At 51.0% G+C, this 16,629-nt stretch overlaps 2 protein-coding genes across 2 annotated transcripts; one reads left to right on the top strand and one right to left on the bottom strand.

Annotated features, from left to right (window-relative positions):
• Nucleotides 1-3,344: 3,344 nt before the first annotated feature.
• N7511_002773 (putative ATP dependent RNA helicase) lies at nucleotides 3,345-8,056 on the bottom strand (the record flags this gene model as incomplete). The annotated part of the gene is made up of 7 exons (XM_057125198.1): nucleotides 3,345-3,554; nucleotides 3,639-3,969; nucleotides 4,038-4,251; nucleotides 4,298-4,682; nucleotides 4,735-4,876; nucleotides 4,932-7,239; nucleotides 7,297-8,056. The coding sequence occupies 7 exons, from the start codon at nucleotides 8,054-8,056 to the stop codon at nucleotides 3,345-3,347; spliced, it is 4,350 nt and encodes a 1,449-aa protein (XP_056987357.1).
• Nucleotides 8,057-8,328: 272 nt separating this feature from the next.
• Nucleotides 8,329-16,612, top strand: N7511_002772 (putative translational activator; the record flags this gene model as incomplete). The annotated part of the gene is made up of 6 exons (XM_057125197.1): nucleotides 8,329-8,449; nucleotides 8,505-11,453; nucleotides 11,506-15,522; nucleotides 15,576-15,813; nucleotides 15,867-16,008; nucleotides 16,058-16,612. 6 exons carry the CDS (start codon nucleotides 8,329-8,331, stop codon nucleotides 16,610-16,612), a joined length of 8,022 nt encoding a protein of 2,673 aa, XP_056987356.1.
• Nucleotides 16,613-16,629: the final 17 nt, after the last annotated feature.

The raw sequence follows: 16,629 nt of genomic DNA, 5'->3' as shown, positions 1-16,629 counted from the left end.
GAGAAAGAAAGAGAAATTGGCCGAGACGACAGGGATATTCCCTGAGCTGACCCTGATGTGTTGTACTGAAGCTAGCCTCTTCATGTGACGCCCTGATAATTTCCTTGTACGAGCGAGACGCCCACTCTCTTCACGAATGACAAGACACCACGGCAGGATCGGGCGTGATGGCCTGGTTGGGGAGGGGGGACCGTGCAACTGAGGATTTAACCTCGCATTGCATTGTCCCGTGGAGCCAAGAGATCGACTGCACGTCCAAGGTTGAGACTCAACACATGTAACACCGTGAAGGAGCGAAGGGGGGGGAAGCGGACGAGCTCAGGACGAGTAAGTCAACCGCCGTAGCCGTCTGCAACCGCCACAATATCGAGTCATTTCCATCATTGGAGCGGAATCCCCTAATCCCTTCTCATATCTCCGAAATGGCCAGGATGGCTCGGGCCAAATGTGTAACGAGACTACAGTAAAAGCGCGCCCCATCCCCAAGCCTCTTTTGCCAATGATTGGCCTTGCACTGCAGCTGCCCGCCGATCGATGATCCGGCGCTGATGATGACTGGCTCTGGCGACGACCACGTAGGAAGGGCTAGATCGGATTCACCGCCAGTTGCCTCCCCTCCCCCTTCCCCTCCTCTTCCTCCCCTGCGTGGCAATTCCCTCAGAAGTCTGAAAGTGAGAGAATGTGTGTGGTGGAAGTGTGTGTGTGCCCACTGGCAGGAAAAGCCCATCGCCCTGAAACGATAAGAAGTTTCTCATGTACGACATACACACTACGAACTGGCCTCTCCCCACCTTTGGCATGCCGTCATGTTTCCCTTCCCTGTTGCTTATTCCATTCTACACTATTCGATATTCGATCGTATTAATCCTGAATCCCAAATCCCCATCCCCACTCCAGTCCTCCAGTACTGTAAGCCCCCGCGCAGGGACCTCGGCAAGCCACGAAATCAAGCGCAACAGCCCAATTCAAATTCCAGCACGTTCCAAATCCGGATTCTAAAGTAGATTTACAGTACGATCAGGGTTGGGTTTAGATTTAGATCTAGATTCTACAATGCCATACAGGAAAAGAGACCTCCGCTCACCGCAACCCCGTCCCAACATTCCAGAACGAAATGCCAACCTTAACGCCCGCATACTGTACAGTATCGTTATCCATGGAACTACGGTACTAGTCGAACTGTCCACGCGCGCGCTCTCTCGTACCCGGAGATGGGACTATATGGCTTAGCTTGTTTCAGGGATGGGGCGGTTGTCGTCGATCGAGGAATGCACTGTACAAGATGCGCTGACAGGCTGGCTGGGCGCTGCAGGGTAGAGTGATTTTTACATTATTCTCATGATTATTATTGTAATTATTATTATTATTATTATTACTACTATCTATTATCTATTATCTAGTGTATTATCAAGGTAGCTACCATATCATGGCCAGCATCATGTATCATGTACGTGGAAACCAGTATACAGTACAGTCTACAGTATAGTATACAGCAGTGCTACTCTACTAAAAGACTGCCAAGCCGCCAAGTACGGCTGCAGATGCAAGTGCAAGTACCGTTTCTGGACGGAGGGCCGGGGGTGTTGAGGCGTGTGTCAGTCTCAGATTGGGTTGTGTATGTTCAGGTTCATGTACAGTGCTCTGTACAGTACCCTGTACAGCAGGGTGAACGATATCTTGACTTGATCTACAGTAACGTGGACGCAGCGCAATGACCGCATTCCATTCCTGAAGAAGAATACTGTACCAGGTAATAAGTTATAAGTTAATATATCTACAGATCTGGAACACGATGCAGATTAACGCCGATCCAGAGGAATTTGGGTTTAGATTCTAGTCTGTGGTTTCGGGTTGGGAGTGGCAGTGGTAGTGGTAGTGGTACGAGGTTTAGGGTGGTGGGTGTAGTATACAATATACAGCACTTGTCTCGGCTATCAAAGGATGAACAGAGGAGAATGTCTTGGAAGTTGAAATCTCACTTCCAGTCCTTCTCTCCGCCCAAACAAAAACAAAAACAAAACAAAACAAAAGAGTCTCGGGTTTGGCGCATTGCACTGGCATCAATCTACAGTAGTTTAGCTGGGGAATCGGGGCCAATGCTGGGGATTGGGGACGGGGATGGATGGGATGAAGATGGGGATGGGGACAGGCCAACTACCGGACCGGACTGGGCTGCGCTAGGCACACAGGACTGTACAGTATACCGCATGCGATAGACATGTATGATGTAGGTGGACGTGTTACATGTACCTGTACATGTACAGTAGCATGCAGCCTGTGCCTGTGCAGAGAGCTGCGCAGGCTTCAAGATTCTCTCGCACGAGGAACGGGAGCTACGTACACACCGCTGCTTGGAGGACCTGCATCTGCAGCTCGTTCTAATCAAGGGATATCCGTGCAAGTTGGGTGCTGGTGCACCGGCACCGAGCACCGAGCACCTGGCACCCAGCGCTGGGGTCGTGTCGGTGTCGGTGTCGGGTTGGGAGCGGTATAGGGATTATTGGGGTTGATATCCCTTGATTGGGGGCTTGGGGTGGCGGTATCGAGATCGATGCAGATGGTAGACCGATCATTTCCCGTGGAAAGGGTTGTGGCTAGCTTGGTTGTTCTAGATTCATGTTCATGTTTCTGGTCTTGTTCGCGTTCCACTGGGGGTGAGTTGTGCGAGGCTGGAGACCCGTCGCTCGAGATGAGATGAGATCTCATTTTTATGCTTCGGCTTCGGTTATGCTTATATTCTTGATGCAGTTGTGCTTTGATCGGATCTTGATCTTGGTACAGGTGTATGTGTATGTGGTAATAATGCAATGGTTTACGCACGGCGGATCAGTGCTGACGGAGTGCATTGACTCGATGGACGGACATATCTGCAGTACTCTGTGCTATATGAGCGCTTCTAGAAGCTGTGGTTGACGCAGTTTGATGCTGTCTCCCGTCGTTATGTAGGGATGCTTTGGTTCCTGCTCATGGTTCGCCAGGGATATACCTAGGTTGCTGTGTTGCCTCGCGAGTACTGTATGTAGTAATCAGATCAGTTAGTACAGGGACGTATGTAGTGTCTGTTTCTTTTGCTTGCTTCTACGTACAGCAAGCGGTTGGATATATATTGATGCAGGGAGACGAAATGACTAGAGATCATGATTATATATTTTGTCACAACCTTCAACCTTCAAGAGGTGAAATACAAAGTCAATACTCTTGGAAAGAAACAATATATAAATGAAAGTATATCCTGAATCCACGCTCTATATCCATACCCGACCGAGCCTATCTATCATGATTTTTTACATGCATATCTCATCAAAAGCAAAGAGTATATCCACACAGGACGAAGTCAGCTATATTCAACGCTTGCCAGCCTGAGTGAAGATCTGTTGCCAGATATCAATCCACTGCTGTTGCTTATAAGACAGTGGGCGGTGGGGATTACGGAAAGTGTTGGAGAGAATTTCACGCAGACGACTGTTGAGAATCTTCAGCGCGAGCATAGATTTCCAGTCGCGCAGGGCGAAACGGATGCGGTTTGCGTCGATGGAGATGACACCAGAGTATAGCTGTTACAAGCGTTAGCGTGATATTAAAGATTGAACAGCGACCATAGCCGCAGTTGGGGCTGTGCTTCATTGTTGCTAGCTTACCTTGAACTCAGCATCGCCACATAGCAAGGCTATAGCGAAATCATCAACCGCACTAGTATCATGCGCGTTGAGATTTCGGTTGCGCGCTTGCATGATGTGGTAATAGGAAAGCCACTTCACCGACGAGTCGACTCGTTTGTTAATCGAGGTTGGATGCAGAGTCACTGTCTGGTTGTTTCCGACGTTGCGCCAGCCCTTGCCTTCGCGCGCCAGAAGCTTCGGGTAGAAACTCCAGGCGATGACAGAGTTGACTACGACATCGTTGCTGCTGTTAAGATCGTACTCTTCTGGGATGGTGAAGAACTGGCGGTTTCGGCTGTTGGAGCGCGCGCTATGTAGAAGATATATGGTTAGCAATCGTCACTTGAATTCAAAATTCGAATGAAAGCTGTCACTTACCGATTGAGCGCTGCCTTTTGGGATGCATCCAGTGTGAGCAGACCTGCGTCGGCAATTGAAACTACCAGCTGCATTTTGATATCCTCGATGCCGAGCAGTGTCTGCGGACTGAGGAAATTCTTTCTGCAAAAGGCGAATTCGTTCGAGCCTGGGGTGCTTCGGACGCGTCTCCAGCTGCAGTATGCATTGTATACAGTCAAGAGGTCGGAGTCACCTGGAAATGTCAGTTATCGCATGCGAGGTTGAGAAGTTAGGCTTACCTTTCTGGAAAGACACTCGCGCCCCATCCCGCTGTGAATTGGATCCGATGGTATTTACGAACGGAGACTTTGAGGAGAGAATTGCAGCAATGCTGACAGTTGTATCTAAGCATCGGAAGAAGGCACCGTGGATGATCATCTTGCCCAGGAAGACGTCCAGCGGCAATTTGGCCAATTGTGTTCCAAGAGACGTTAGACTCTCGTTGCTGGTCAGTGCTTTGACTTCCTTGAGCGAATCAATGGCACGTCGAATGTTCTTCGACGATGGCGGATCGAGGGCCTCAAGGAGTGTCTGCTCCACTTCTCCCAACTTACAGATCTTCACTCGGAGCACAAGATCCTGCAAGGAGAGTCGAAGAAGTTCAGGTGTTTGCTGCTCAGCGAGCTGTATTATTTTAGTTTAAAGTCTCATGTTCAGCAACTGAACTTATACATACCAGCTTCTCATGGCGGTGTTTGGTAAATAGATGGAAACAAATACCATTCTGAACACGGCCAGCACGACCACGTCGCTGCTTCGCGTTTGCACGGGAGATGAAGGACTCTACAAGTCGAGACAATTGACGTCTCTCGTCGAAGCTGGGAAAAATGAGCCTCGATCTTCTTAAAACAAACACAACATGGCAGGACTCACCGCATCATCTTCTCCTTTCCTGCATCAATCACAGCCGTAATATCCGGAATTGTGATACCGGTCTCTGCAATGTTTGTTGCGATCACAATCTTCCTAGTGCCCTCCGGAGGCACATTGAAGGCCTTCTCTTGATCTTCACTGGCGATAGATGAGTGTAGCGCGTGCACAATCCAATTCCTCTGGAACGTTGGCTCGGACAGAATCTCGTCGTTCAAACGACGAATTTCTGCCAATCCAGGCATAAATATCAGAATAGCCTTGCTATAGTGATCCATCTCAGGAGCCGTGGCAATTTGGAGAACCAATCTCTTGATCAGCTCGTAGTCCAGTTTGTACTCATCAATATTTAGGATGGTTTCCTTGGTTTGTCTAGAATATCCATCAAGACTGGCTTGAAGACCTCCAGATGTGTCTGCATCGGCCGGTGGATCGTCCATATCATCATCGAGAACTGTGTGGTGCTCGTCCTCTGAAAGACGGTAGTTAGTCAACTCGACTGCATCTTCCAGATACTTCATTTCCACGGGGAAAGTTCGCCCAGGGATGTTCATCACAGGAACACCTCCAAGATAATTTGAGAATCGCTGCGCCTCGAGCGTAGCTGACATGAGAATCAACTTCAAATCGGGTCGCTTCTCCATGAGACGCCGGAGCACAATGAGTAGGAAGTCGCTGTCAATGGTGCGCTCGTGGACCTCATCAAGAACAACGTGGGTGATGTCTTGGAAATCATCAGGGCGCTCGAGCATCCGCACAACTACACCAGTAGTTGCATAGACTAATTTGGTAGAGTGGGTGAACTTGCTCTCCAGTCGAACAGCAAAACCAATGAACGAGCGAGCTGTTCCCACGTCGTTCTTACTCTCTCCGAGCTCTTCGCTAACACGACGAGCAAGTGAGATGGCAGAGATACGGCGGGGCTCAGTCACATAGATCTTGCAGGGTCGACCATTGAGCATCTCATGCTCAAGAATGAACGATGGGATCTGGGTACTCTTTCCACTTCCTGTCTCACTGCAGATGATCACGGCACGGTGAGTGTCCAAGGTGTGCATAATCTCGTCCTTGAAGCCCCAGATTGGGAGGTTCATTCTACCCTGTATCATACGGTTGAAGGATGGCGTGGATGACTTTGCTATCCATGCGTCCCTCAGCTGTTCATCGATACCAGAGTAATTATCACGTCCTGAACCTCTTGCCGGAGTACCTGGCTTGCTACCAACACCGTTTCTCTTGCGGAAGTTATCGGAGAGCACGACATCATCCTCGAAGTGGCTTGGATTCTCCTGAATCAAAAGCTTCAGTTCCTTGACAGTAGCCTTATCAATCTCATCCTCTTGGGTCTTTTTCAGACCTGCGAATTCTGTCCAGAGATCTCTCCAGACTGCTGGCAACCGCAGGTAGGCCTTGCCCTCCTTGGAATTCTGCGGGAACAAAATGAACAGAAGCAAGGTCGATACATATCCCTCAGCTTGTTGTGCGGTGGGTGTTGCGAGTGCATCCATTGAAACAAAGGTAGCCATGGCATTAGACTTATGGGTGGTCGACTCCACAGCTAATGAAAATGGCACTTCTTGTGGCTTTGACCATCGCACCTCAGCAGCTTTCCTGTTAGAATGGCTAGATGAAGAGAAGTCTTGGTAGACAATGGTACAAGATGAATCTCTTGCCTTGCAGCTCTCCTCCAAGATTCGTCGTGGGGTCAAGCCTGTCTGTTTTCCAAAGTCACGAAGTGTGATTGCGGCGTTCACCTCGGGAGGAGGGAGACCCAAGATAGACCCCGAGTCTTCAGGCTCAGCTGCGAACATGTCTCCAAGTGCATCCTCCAGGCCATCAATCTGTAGAGCAGCCATGTCTGCGTCTACATTGACCTCGGATTGAGGATCTTCTTCGGCTGGGGGGTTCTTCTTCTTCTCCACCGGGCGCCGAACAAATGATGCATCCTTTCTGAGCTCATCCAGCTTTTGTTCCCATAGGTACTCTGCTTCTCGCTTTTCGAACAGAACGTCACGTTCAATCTTGGCAATCTTACGCTGTAGTCTGGAGACATCCGGGTCATCTGATAAGTTCAGAGCAGCTCCGCGGCTTTTCTTGCTTTTTCCAGGGCGATCGAAGCTATCAGGCTGGAGGCTGTACAGTTGAGTCTGCAACTCAAGCCACTCGGGAATCATAATGTCGGGATCGACCGAGCTATCTGAGTCGTATGAAATTGGAGGCGCAACCTTATTCGCTTTCCAGTCCGCTTTTTGACCGCCTTGCTTTTTCTTGCTCTGTCCATTAGGGGTTGAAGTTCCCGACATTTTCGAGTCTAATTAGAGTCAGCATATTGTCCGCGTAGAAATTTCGAAAACAGCGAGGAATTTACCAGTCATCCAGGAAGTGACACTGTCTGCGTCCTTCTGTCGAGCGTTTGCATGCGTATAAGAGGGAAGTTCATTTTTGTCACTGTGGGTGGCCAGCCATTCCAGCGCCTCGTCCAAGTTCCACACAGCATCGCGACCGGCGCTCGTCGAGTTTCCAGCAAAATACTGCAGAACATGCTTCAATGCGTCCTCGACTCTGTTTTCTGGGAAGTCGAGTCTGATCAATGTCTCCTTTAATACCCAGAGCTTGTTGTATAACTCCTCTTCGGAACCGACTTGCTTGGGATTTGTCGTCTTTGCATTGGCTAAGAGGTATTCATGCTCTTCCGTTCCGGCTAGCTCGAGAATTCTGTCTTGAACGTCTGTCGATAGCCATTCCAAGAGACTCAATGTCACAGATTGCTGTCGCATGACACGCCTCTCATTTTCCAGCTTGGTGGCCTGGCGAATCGCATCGTTCTTGCACTTCGCTGCATATTTGTCGACGAGGATCTGAAGCTCGGCTTCTTCAAGATGCTTCTCTAATTCCTCCGGTGTATAATCTTGCAATGATGTCACTGCTTGTGGTGCGCTAGTCTCTGCTGGGCGCTCTTCTGTGCGTGCGGCCTGCGGCTCGCTCTCTGGTGTGGCTTTCGATTCTCCAGTTGCCGGAGATGGAGTCGCGGTGGTATCAGGCTTAGGTTTCGATGGCATAGAAACCGTGGCAAAGCCACGAGCCGGGTTGGAGGCGGGCTTCTTCTTTTTCTTGTTGTTCGGAGGCATGTCTAATTATGCCGGAGGTAATCGAACTGGTCAGAAAGTGTAAAGTCAGTATAATAAATTCGCATTCATGTACAGAGCCCTGCAGCACAGTACTCACAAAAAGGGTGAGGTGAATCACAAAGAAAGTTGTCGGTCATGGCTGTTGAATGGCGGGATGGAATCCAGCTCCCCACACAAAAATCTTATGACAGCATTCCTAGCCCACTTCACCATCTTCAACACTCTCTGAACCACCCCTCCTCCTTTCCATTCCCCCGTATTGACCGCCGATCATGGATGGTATTCCATGGGACCAGGTCAAGGCCGGGGATCTGGATGCCTTGCAGGTCGTACTCTTGTCGAGTTCGACCTCGCGCAGGCTCCGGGCCCTGCACGAACTCCGCGACAGGAATGGTAGTGTGACCCCGTGGCTCTCAGGTGAGAAATTTACTGACAATCTATCCTTTAGGGTCTGAATTATCTCCGGAGATCAACCAAGATATCCTGGAACTCCTCTTCCGAACTTATCCTCTCTATGTCGATCGATCCTCCCGACAGACGGTCCAGCAATGCCTCCGCTCTCTCCTCCGGAACCCCAATGCAACCGAACAACTGAAATTCCTCACTCAAAAATTGCAGACAGAGGCGTCTAGACCTGGTTTGGCTTCCACATTTGCATTTGTGCTAGTGGAGTGGTGCTGTATCCTGCTGCAACAGGCCAGCGAAGATTCAAACACACCACTGGATGTTGTGCTGGACTTGATTGCAGTCGATGCCAAGGCTCTGGAGAATTGTCTTGCTCATAATCCCAAGCCTGCAGTCAAAGAGTCGGCCATCCGTGTGACAAGACGTGCTTTGCGCGCCGTGTTCTCATCTGAGACATTTGGCGCCGATGCGGTGCGCCAATCCGTTGGTCGACTTACTGCTGATTCTACCGCCGCCTACCGAAATGCGCCTCTTATCGGCGTTGTATGCGGAGTATGTGCACGCTTACCGGACAGGAAGTCGATTCTCGAGGAAAGCAAGAAGGATCTTCTCGCATTCTATATCAAAGAAATCGTCAGCTCAAAAACCGCTGTGCCCAAACATGCCTCCAGTGGCATGTCCGATTTCTTTGAGTCCTTTGTTTCCTATGATGACATCGCCACTGATCTGATGCCCCCTATGGAGAAGTCCATGCTGAGGGCACCCGAGGTGGTCCTCGGCGGCGTGATTCAGTCACTCTGCGAATCTCTCCCAGAAGAGATTGACCTCTCAGAATTAGTGCAAACCCGCCTTTCAAAGCACCTCCTGGCTAGTATGAAGTCTAACAACCCGGCTATTCGGCAAGGAGCGGCTGATTCTTTTGGTTCTTTGCTCACCCGGTCCAAGAATGAGCCTTTGACTGTGAAAATTGCCGGTGAAATCATTGGTCCTCTGAAAACCAACAAGATCACCACTCCTGAACATCGTGTGGCCTACGCTCAGGCACTTGCGGCTGTTCCACCTGCAGTGGATGTCTCCAAGGACATTACCCAGGGATTTGGCCTCGTCTTTTCACGCGAGTCTAATGAGGCTGCTTTAGAGGAAGAGATCAAATCTTTCAGCAAGCACCTTTCCTATCTTGTCCAATCTACTGTTAAGATCGGCGATGATGTTATCAACACTATTGTCAAGGGTATCTCCGACAAGCGAGTTCCATTCCGAAAGATCTGGCAACTCAATGTAGGAGAAGTGCTTTGGAAGTCCGAGCTTGAGGCTTTGAAGAGCGCTGAAATTGCTCCCCTTGTCACCAAGTTCCTTGCTAAGATGAAGGACATGTTCAGTGAGGTTGCTTCCAACCCGCTTCCTTCGGCCCAAAGCGGTGCCTTGTCATCTGCGTATCTTTTCCTTGCTTTGTTCCACCGAGTCTCCGATATTCAGGGATCGGAAAAATCCGCTTGGGAGGAACATGTGACTCTATCCATGACATTGAGCCCTAAGCCGTCTTTCTTGCTCAACCCTAGGGCCTACACCAAGCTGGGTTCCAAAGAAGAGATTCAATGGTTCGTCAGGGCATTGGCCTCTGTCGCCTCCGGATCCAAGTTTATTGATTCTGAAAATGCATCCAAGAACGCTTGGGCTCAATCCTTCATCTATACCATTGCGGCGCCTGCTATTCCCTCGAAGTTCCGCGATAACGCCGTGGAAACTCTTACCCGTGTTTATTTGGCTGATGTTGCATCATTTGGTCGCATCGTCATCAATGCACTGTGGTCTTGGATCTTGTCCTTCCGGACTTCCGAAAAGGAATCCGCAGCTGTTTCTGCTGGTCCGGGCAGTGCTAAGCTCCTTCATTTGGTTTTGAAGGCCCTTTGCCCGTCTGCAGCTGGCCTTGACAAGCCAGTGAATGCTTCTGATCTCCAGAACCAGCTCATTGAGATTCTGGTTCTGAGTCGGCCTGAGTTAGTTCCTAACACTTCATGGATTGGTTTGTGCTTGAAGACCGGCACCGATCCCGGTGATCTTGTTCGCGCTCACCCTGCCAAATGTATTGAACAGCTGGTGGGCGTCAACGCAGACCCCGTGCAGTCGGCAGTGCCAGATGTCAACCTCGCCATTTGGAGCGCAGCAGCTGATTTGGCATTTGTTGCCCCCGATACCATGATTCCGCGTCTTGTCGATCAGATCAAGGACGATTTGGATGCTTCTCGCCTCTCTAAGTTCACTGCCACCGATGCTGCCATTTCGCGCACTCCCGAGGGCACAGCCTTCATTGATGTTCTTAGCAGCAAGTCGAAACAGCCTGCCTTCAATAAGAGCACCAAAGACTATGATACTTTGAAGTGGGAAGAGGAGCTCCGAGCTCAGTTGGCTGAAAAGAAGGGACAACAACAGAAGAAGCTTACAGCCGAGGAGCACTCCAAGGTTAAAGCCCAGCTCGCTAAGGAGGCCAAGATCCGCGAAGATGTCCAACAAGAAATCAAGCGTATCGAAAGAGGAGCGGGCCTCATCCAAGGTCTGGCATCTGGCCCCTTAAACGATGTCGAGGGATGGATCAATACTGCTGTTGGCTGCTTGCTAGCAGAGGCTCAAGCTGGCGCTGGTCTTTTCGTCGGTGATGTCGTCTCTCGCGCGTTCGTCACTTGTGCCGACGAGGTGTCGTCTCGTCTTGGCAACCTGCGTTCCTTCGTGGGTATCGCAACACTGCGAGCCATTGGCAACACAAATCTTCCTGCTGAGATGGAACTGGAGGCTCTCGGGCAACTTGTTACAAGAATTCTGTACCGCTTGCGCTTTGCCTCTGAGCAACGTCCTTTCGATACTGCTTCTCTTGCCTATGTTCTTCCGCTTATATCTCTGGTTCTTACCCAGAACGGTATTGATGAGGCGAAGGGAGAAGAAGAAGGCACCCAGGTTCTTCTTGCCCTTGAATTCCTGTCCTTCCACTCCGGATCTTGTGAGTCTATCGATTACATCTATGTAACGCCGTACGCTAATTTTTTTTCTAGTCTCCGACACACGTCTTCCTCGCGTTGAGGTTCTGAACCAGCTTCTGTCTGCCATGCAAAAATACGCTCAGCACTACAAGCTGGTCAAGGATACGTTGTTCGACTTCTGTCGGTGCATCTCTCCTAACATCAGCAGCGAAGAGCTCGAGACACTACTGGAAGGATCCATCGTCACTGATGCCTCCGTCCGGACTACCGTGCTTCAGGTCATTGAGGCTGAGATTGATTTGACCGACCTCGACTTTTCTGAACACATCTGGCTTGGCTGCCACGACAGCGTGGAGGAAAATGCCGAAATTGCGGACACGATCTGGGAAGACAATGCACTAGAAGTGGATGACACCACTTTCAGCAAGATCATGAAGTACCTGGACTCTAAGGACTATCAGCTCAGAGGTGCTGCGGCCCGTGCATTGGCACATGCGATTGAATTTGATAAGAGCAAGTTTGCTGGTATCTTGTCGGAACTCCAGGCCAAATACATCGAGGAAATCAAGCCCAAAGTCCCCGAGAAGGACGCATACGGCATGCCCAAGAAAATAGACAACGTTGACCACTGGGAGGCTCGCAGTGGTATCGCACTTGCGTTCAGTGCCATGACCAAACAGTTTAGCGCAGACGACACTGTCTCCTTCTTGCAGTTCCTCATCGAGAGAGGTCCTCTCCTCGATCCGAACTCCCGAGTTGGTCATCAGATGACCGAGAGCGGTAAATTAGTTATCACTATGCGAGGCCAGCCAAAGGTCGAGGAGATCATGAAGCTCTTGCAAACGACCCTTGAGACTTCGGATAAGGATTCTGAGAGCTCTGACAAGCTGAACGAGGCTGTCGTTGTGCTTTACGGATCCGTGGCCACCCATCTCAAGGCGGATGACCCTCGTCTGCAGACCGTTGTCCAGAAACTACTCGCTGCCCTTGATACGCCGTCAGAATCTGTGCAATATGCTGTAGCCGAGTGTCTTCCCCCCTTGATCCGATTGAACACCTCCAAGACATCGCAGTATGTGGAAGAACTCTTCGATCCGCTTTTCAATGCCAAGTCATTCCCCCCTCAACGTGGTGCTGCTTTCGGTCTTGCGGCTATCGTGTGCGGTCAGGGTATCTCAACCCTACGCGAACTCCGGATCATGAGCTTGCTCAAGGAAGCTACCGAGAACAAGAGAGAGTCGGGTCACCGAAAGGGTGCTCTGTTGGCTTACGAGCTATTCGCCACTGTCCTTGGCCGTAGCTTTGAGCCTTACGTTATCCAGATTGTGCCCCAGCTTCTCGGTGGATTTGGCGATACTAGCATTAGTGTCCGTGATTGCTGTCTCGAGGCCTCCAGAGCATGCTTCCAAAACCTTAGCTCTTACGGTGTGAAGCAGATTCTTCCTACCCTTCTCGACGGTTTGGATGATACCCAATGGCGTAGTCAGAAGGGTGCTTGTGATCTGCTTGGAGCTATGGCTTACTTGGACCCTCAGCAACTTGCGGCCAGCTTGCCTGATATCATTCCTCCTCTTACTGTCGTTCTCAACGATACTCATAAGGAGGTCCGTAACGCAGCGAATCGCAGTCTTCAGCGCTTCGGTGAGGTCATCAGCAACCCCGAAGTCAAGAGCTTGGTTGGTGTGCTTCTGAAGGCTCTCAGCGACCCGACCAAGTACACCGATGAGGCATTGGACTCCCTGATCAAGGTTTCCTTTGTGCACTATCTTGATGCTCCCTCGCTGGCCCTTGTTGTCCGCATTCTCGAGCGTGGTCTCAGTGACCGATCAAACACCAAGCGGAAGTCGGCACAAATTATTGGTAGTCTGGCCCACCTTACTGAGCGCAAGGACCTCATTTCGCACTTGCCTATTCTTGTGGCTGGCCTCAACTTGGCTATTGTTGATCCAGTTCCTACTACCCGTGCTACCGCTTCCAAGGCTCTTGGTTCACTCATCGAGAAGCTTGGAGAGGATGCTCTGCCCGATCTCATTCCCAACCTCATGTCTACTCTCAAGTCGGATACTGGCGCTGGTGACAGACTTGGATCTGCTCAAGCCCTTTCGGAGGTTCTTGCCGGTCTGGGTACAACCAGACTCGAAGAGACCTTGCCTACTATCCTCCAGAATGTCTCCAGCTCCAAGGCCTCTGTGCGTGAGGGCTTCATGACTCTGTTCATCTTCTTGCCTGCCTGCTTCGGTAACAGCTTTGCCAACTACCTCAGCAAGATCATTCCCCCTATTCTTGCTGGTCTTGCCGATGATGTTGAGGCTATTCGTGAGACTGCTCTCCGTGCCGGTCGCCTGCTTGTCAAGAACTTCGCACACAAGGCCATTGATCTCCTGCTTCCCGAGTTGGAGCGTGGTCTTGCGGACGACAGCTACCGTATTCGTCTCAGCTCCGTCGAGCTGGTCGGCGATCTCCTCTTCAGTCTTACTGGTATCACTGGAAAGACCGAAGGCGAGGAGGAGGAGGAGGAAGCCACTCAAGCTGGCCAGTCCTTGCTGGAGGTTCTCGGAGAGGAGCGCCGCGACAAGGTTCTTTCTGCTCTCTTCATCTGTCGCTGCGATACTTCGGGTATGGTCAGGACTGCGGCTATGGGTGTCTGGAAGTCGCTCGTTGCCTCCCCCAGGACCCTCAAGGATATGGTTCCCACCCTATCTCAACTCATCATTCGCCGTCTCGGATCAACCAACATGGAGCAGAAGGTTATTGCCAGCAACGCCCTTGGCGATCTTATCAAGAAGGCTGGCGAGTCTGTTCTCTCTACTTTGCTGCCCTTGCTGGAGGATGGTTTGCAAACCTCGCCCGACGTGGACGTCAAGCAGGGTATCTGTATTGCTCTTCGTGAGCTTATCACTGCCGCTTCTCCTGATGCTCTGGACGACTATGAAAAGATTCTCATCTCCACTGTGCGCGTGGCTCTGGTCGACAACGACGAGGATGTGCGAGAGGCTGCTGCCGAGGCTTTCGATGGCCTGCAACAAATTATGGGCAAGAGAGTCGTGGATCAGGTTCTGCCTTACCTTCTTCACTTGCTGAGAAACGACGAGGATGCCGAGCAGGCTTTGTCTGCCCTGTTGACCCTGCTCACGGAGCAGACTCGTGCCAACATTATTCTCCCCAACCTCATTCCTACCTTGCTCACATCGCCAATCACGGCGTTCAACGCCAAGGCCCTGGCATCGTTGGCCGAGGTTGCAGGATCTGCCATGACCAGAAGATTGCCAACTATCCTCAATTCCCTCATGGACGGTATTATCGAGACTACCGACGAGGAGCTTCGCACAGAGCTCAGCAACTCTTTCGATACAGTGTTGGTGTCTGTGGATGAGTACGATGGTCTGAACGTCGCCATGAACGTGATGGTTACTCTTGCCAAGCACGACGATCACCGCCGTCGCTCTGCTGCTGCATTGCACCTCAACAAGTTCTTCTCGGAGGCCGAGCAAGACTTCTCGCGCTACTACCAGGACTTGATCCGCGCCTTGTTAATCTCCTTCGACGACCGGGACAAGGATGTCGTGAAGTCGGCGTGGACTGCTCTCAGTGGTCTCACAGCTCACATCCGCAAGGAAGAGATGGAAGTGTTGGCCATTCCTACTCGACAGATTCTGCGCCAGGTCGGCGTGGCTGGTGCTGATCTGGCTGGCTTCAGCCTTCCCAAGGGCATCATGGCCATTCTGCCTATCTTCTTGCAAGGTCTTCTCAATGGTACCACTGACCAGCGTACTCAATCTGCTCTTGCAATTTCGGACATTATCGACCGTACTCGCGCCGAGTCATTGAAGCCTTTCGTTACTCAAATCACTGGTCCCCTCATTCGTGTTGTATCGGAGCGCTCGGTCGACATCAAGTGTGCTATCTTCTACACACTTAACAAGTTGTTGGAGAAAATTCCCCTGGCCGTCAAGCCTTTCCTGCCTCAACTTCAGCGTACCTTCGCTCGTGGTCTGGCCGATACCACCAGCGAGACACTGCGGAATCGGGCTGCCAAGGGTCTTGGTATCTTGATTACTCTGACGCCCAGAGTTGACCCACTCATTGCAGGTATGTTTCGAGACTGTTTATGCAATATAAAAAAATACTAACTCATCTTCTAGAACTCATTGCTGGATCGAAGACTACCGACATTGGTGTGAAGAACGCCATGATGAAGGCTCTCCAGGAGGTTGTCGGCAAGGCCGGTGCCAACATGAGCGAGGCTTCTCGACAGGCGATCCTTGCACTCATTGACGATGATGCAAGTGACCAAACTGATTCTGTTGCTATTACCAACGCACACCTGCTTGGTGCTCTCGTCAAGGTCCTTCCAGTTGAGAGCGCGGTCCCTCTTATCAAGTATGCATCTTCGTTCCCCGTTGGGATTATCAGACTCATGCTAACCTCATTAGGAACCGTATTCTCAATGGAACTTTCTCCCACGCCTCAGTGCTTGGTCTCAATGCCCTCTTGGCCGAATGCCCCGATGTTCTGACAGAAAACTTCTCTGTCGAGCTGCCTACGGTTATCTGCCAAGGCATGGCCAACAAAGACGTAAGTAGACTTTCAACCTACTATTAAAGCTCAAAGCTAACAAAAACAGCCCTTCGTGTCTGATAACAGCGCCCTCGCTGCAGGCAAGTACCTCCTGTCTAATGATGGCAACCATGCCTTCGAAACAAGCAAGACTATCTTCGAAGCATTGGCACCTGCCATCCAGGTCGGCAGCCCCGCCGACACTCGCCGTCTGAGCTTGGTCGTGATCCGGACTGTCAGCCGTCTGCATCCAGAGCTTACACGGCCTCACCTGGCTCTACTAGCGCCGCCTATCTTCGGCAGTGTTCGCGATCTGGTGATCCCGGTCAAGCTCGCTGCGGAAGCAGCCTTCTTGTCTATCTTCTCGGTTGTTGAGTCCGACAGCGAGGTGTTTGACAAGTATATGGCCGGTCCGGGTGCATCTCTCCCGCCAGGACCTAAGCGCAGCATGTCCGACTACTTCAAGCGCATTGCCACTCGTCTAGCTAACCAGGCGCGTGAGCGTCGGGAAGCCGAAGGTGGCGAAGGTGGCTTGGGATTGTCCAACGATGAGGTTGATGATGAGAAGGAAGTGTGGAGCATTGGCAAGGTTGATCTTGGTGAAGCCTTTGGCGATGACTGATGATTTGTTTACGCATC

Source organism: Penicillium nucicola (genome assembly GCF_028828085.1).
Source record: "Penicillium nucicola strain IBT 29836 chromosome Unknown utg000002l, whole genome shotgun sequence".
NCBI classification, from domain to species: domain Eukaryota; kingdom Fungi; phylum Ascomycota; class Eurotiomycetes; order Eurotiales; family Aspergillaceae; genus Penicillium; species Penicillium nucicola.
The sequence above is the reverse complement of the archived record's forward strand: the minus strand, read 5'-3'. Positions and strand labels throughout refer to the sequence as shown.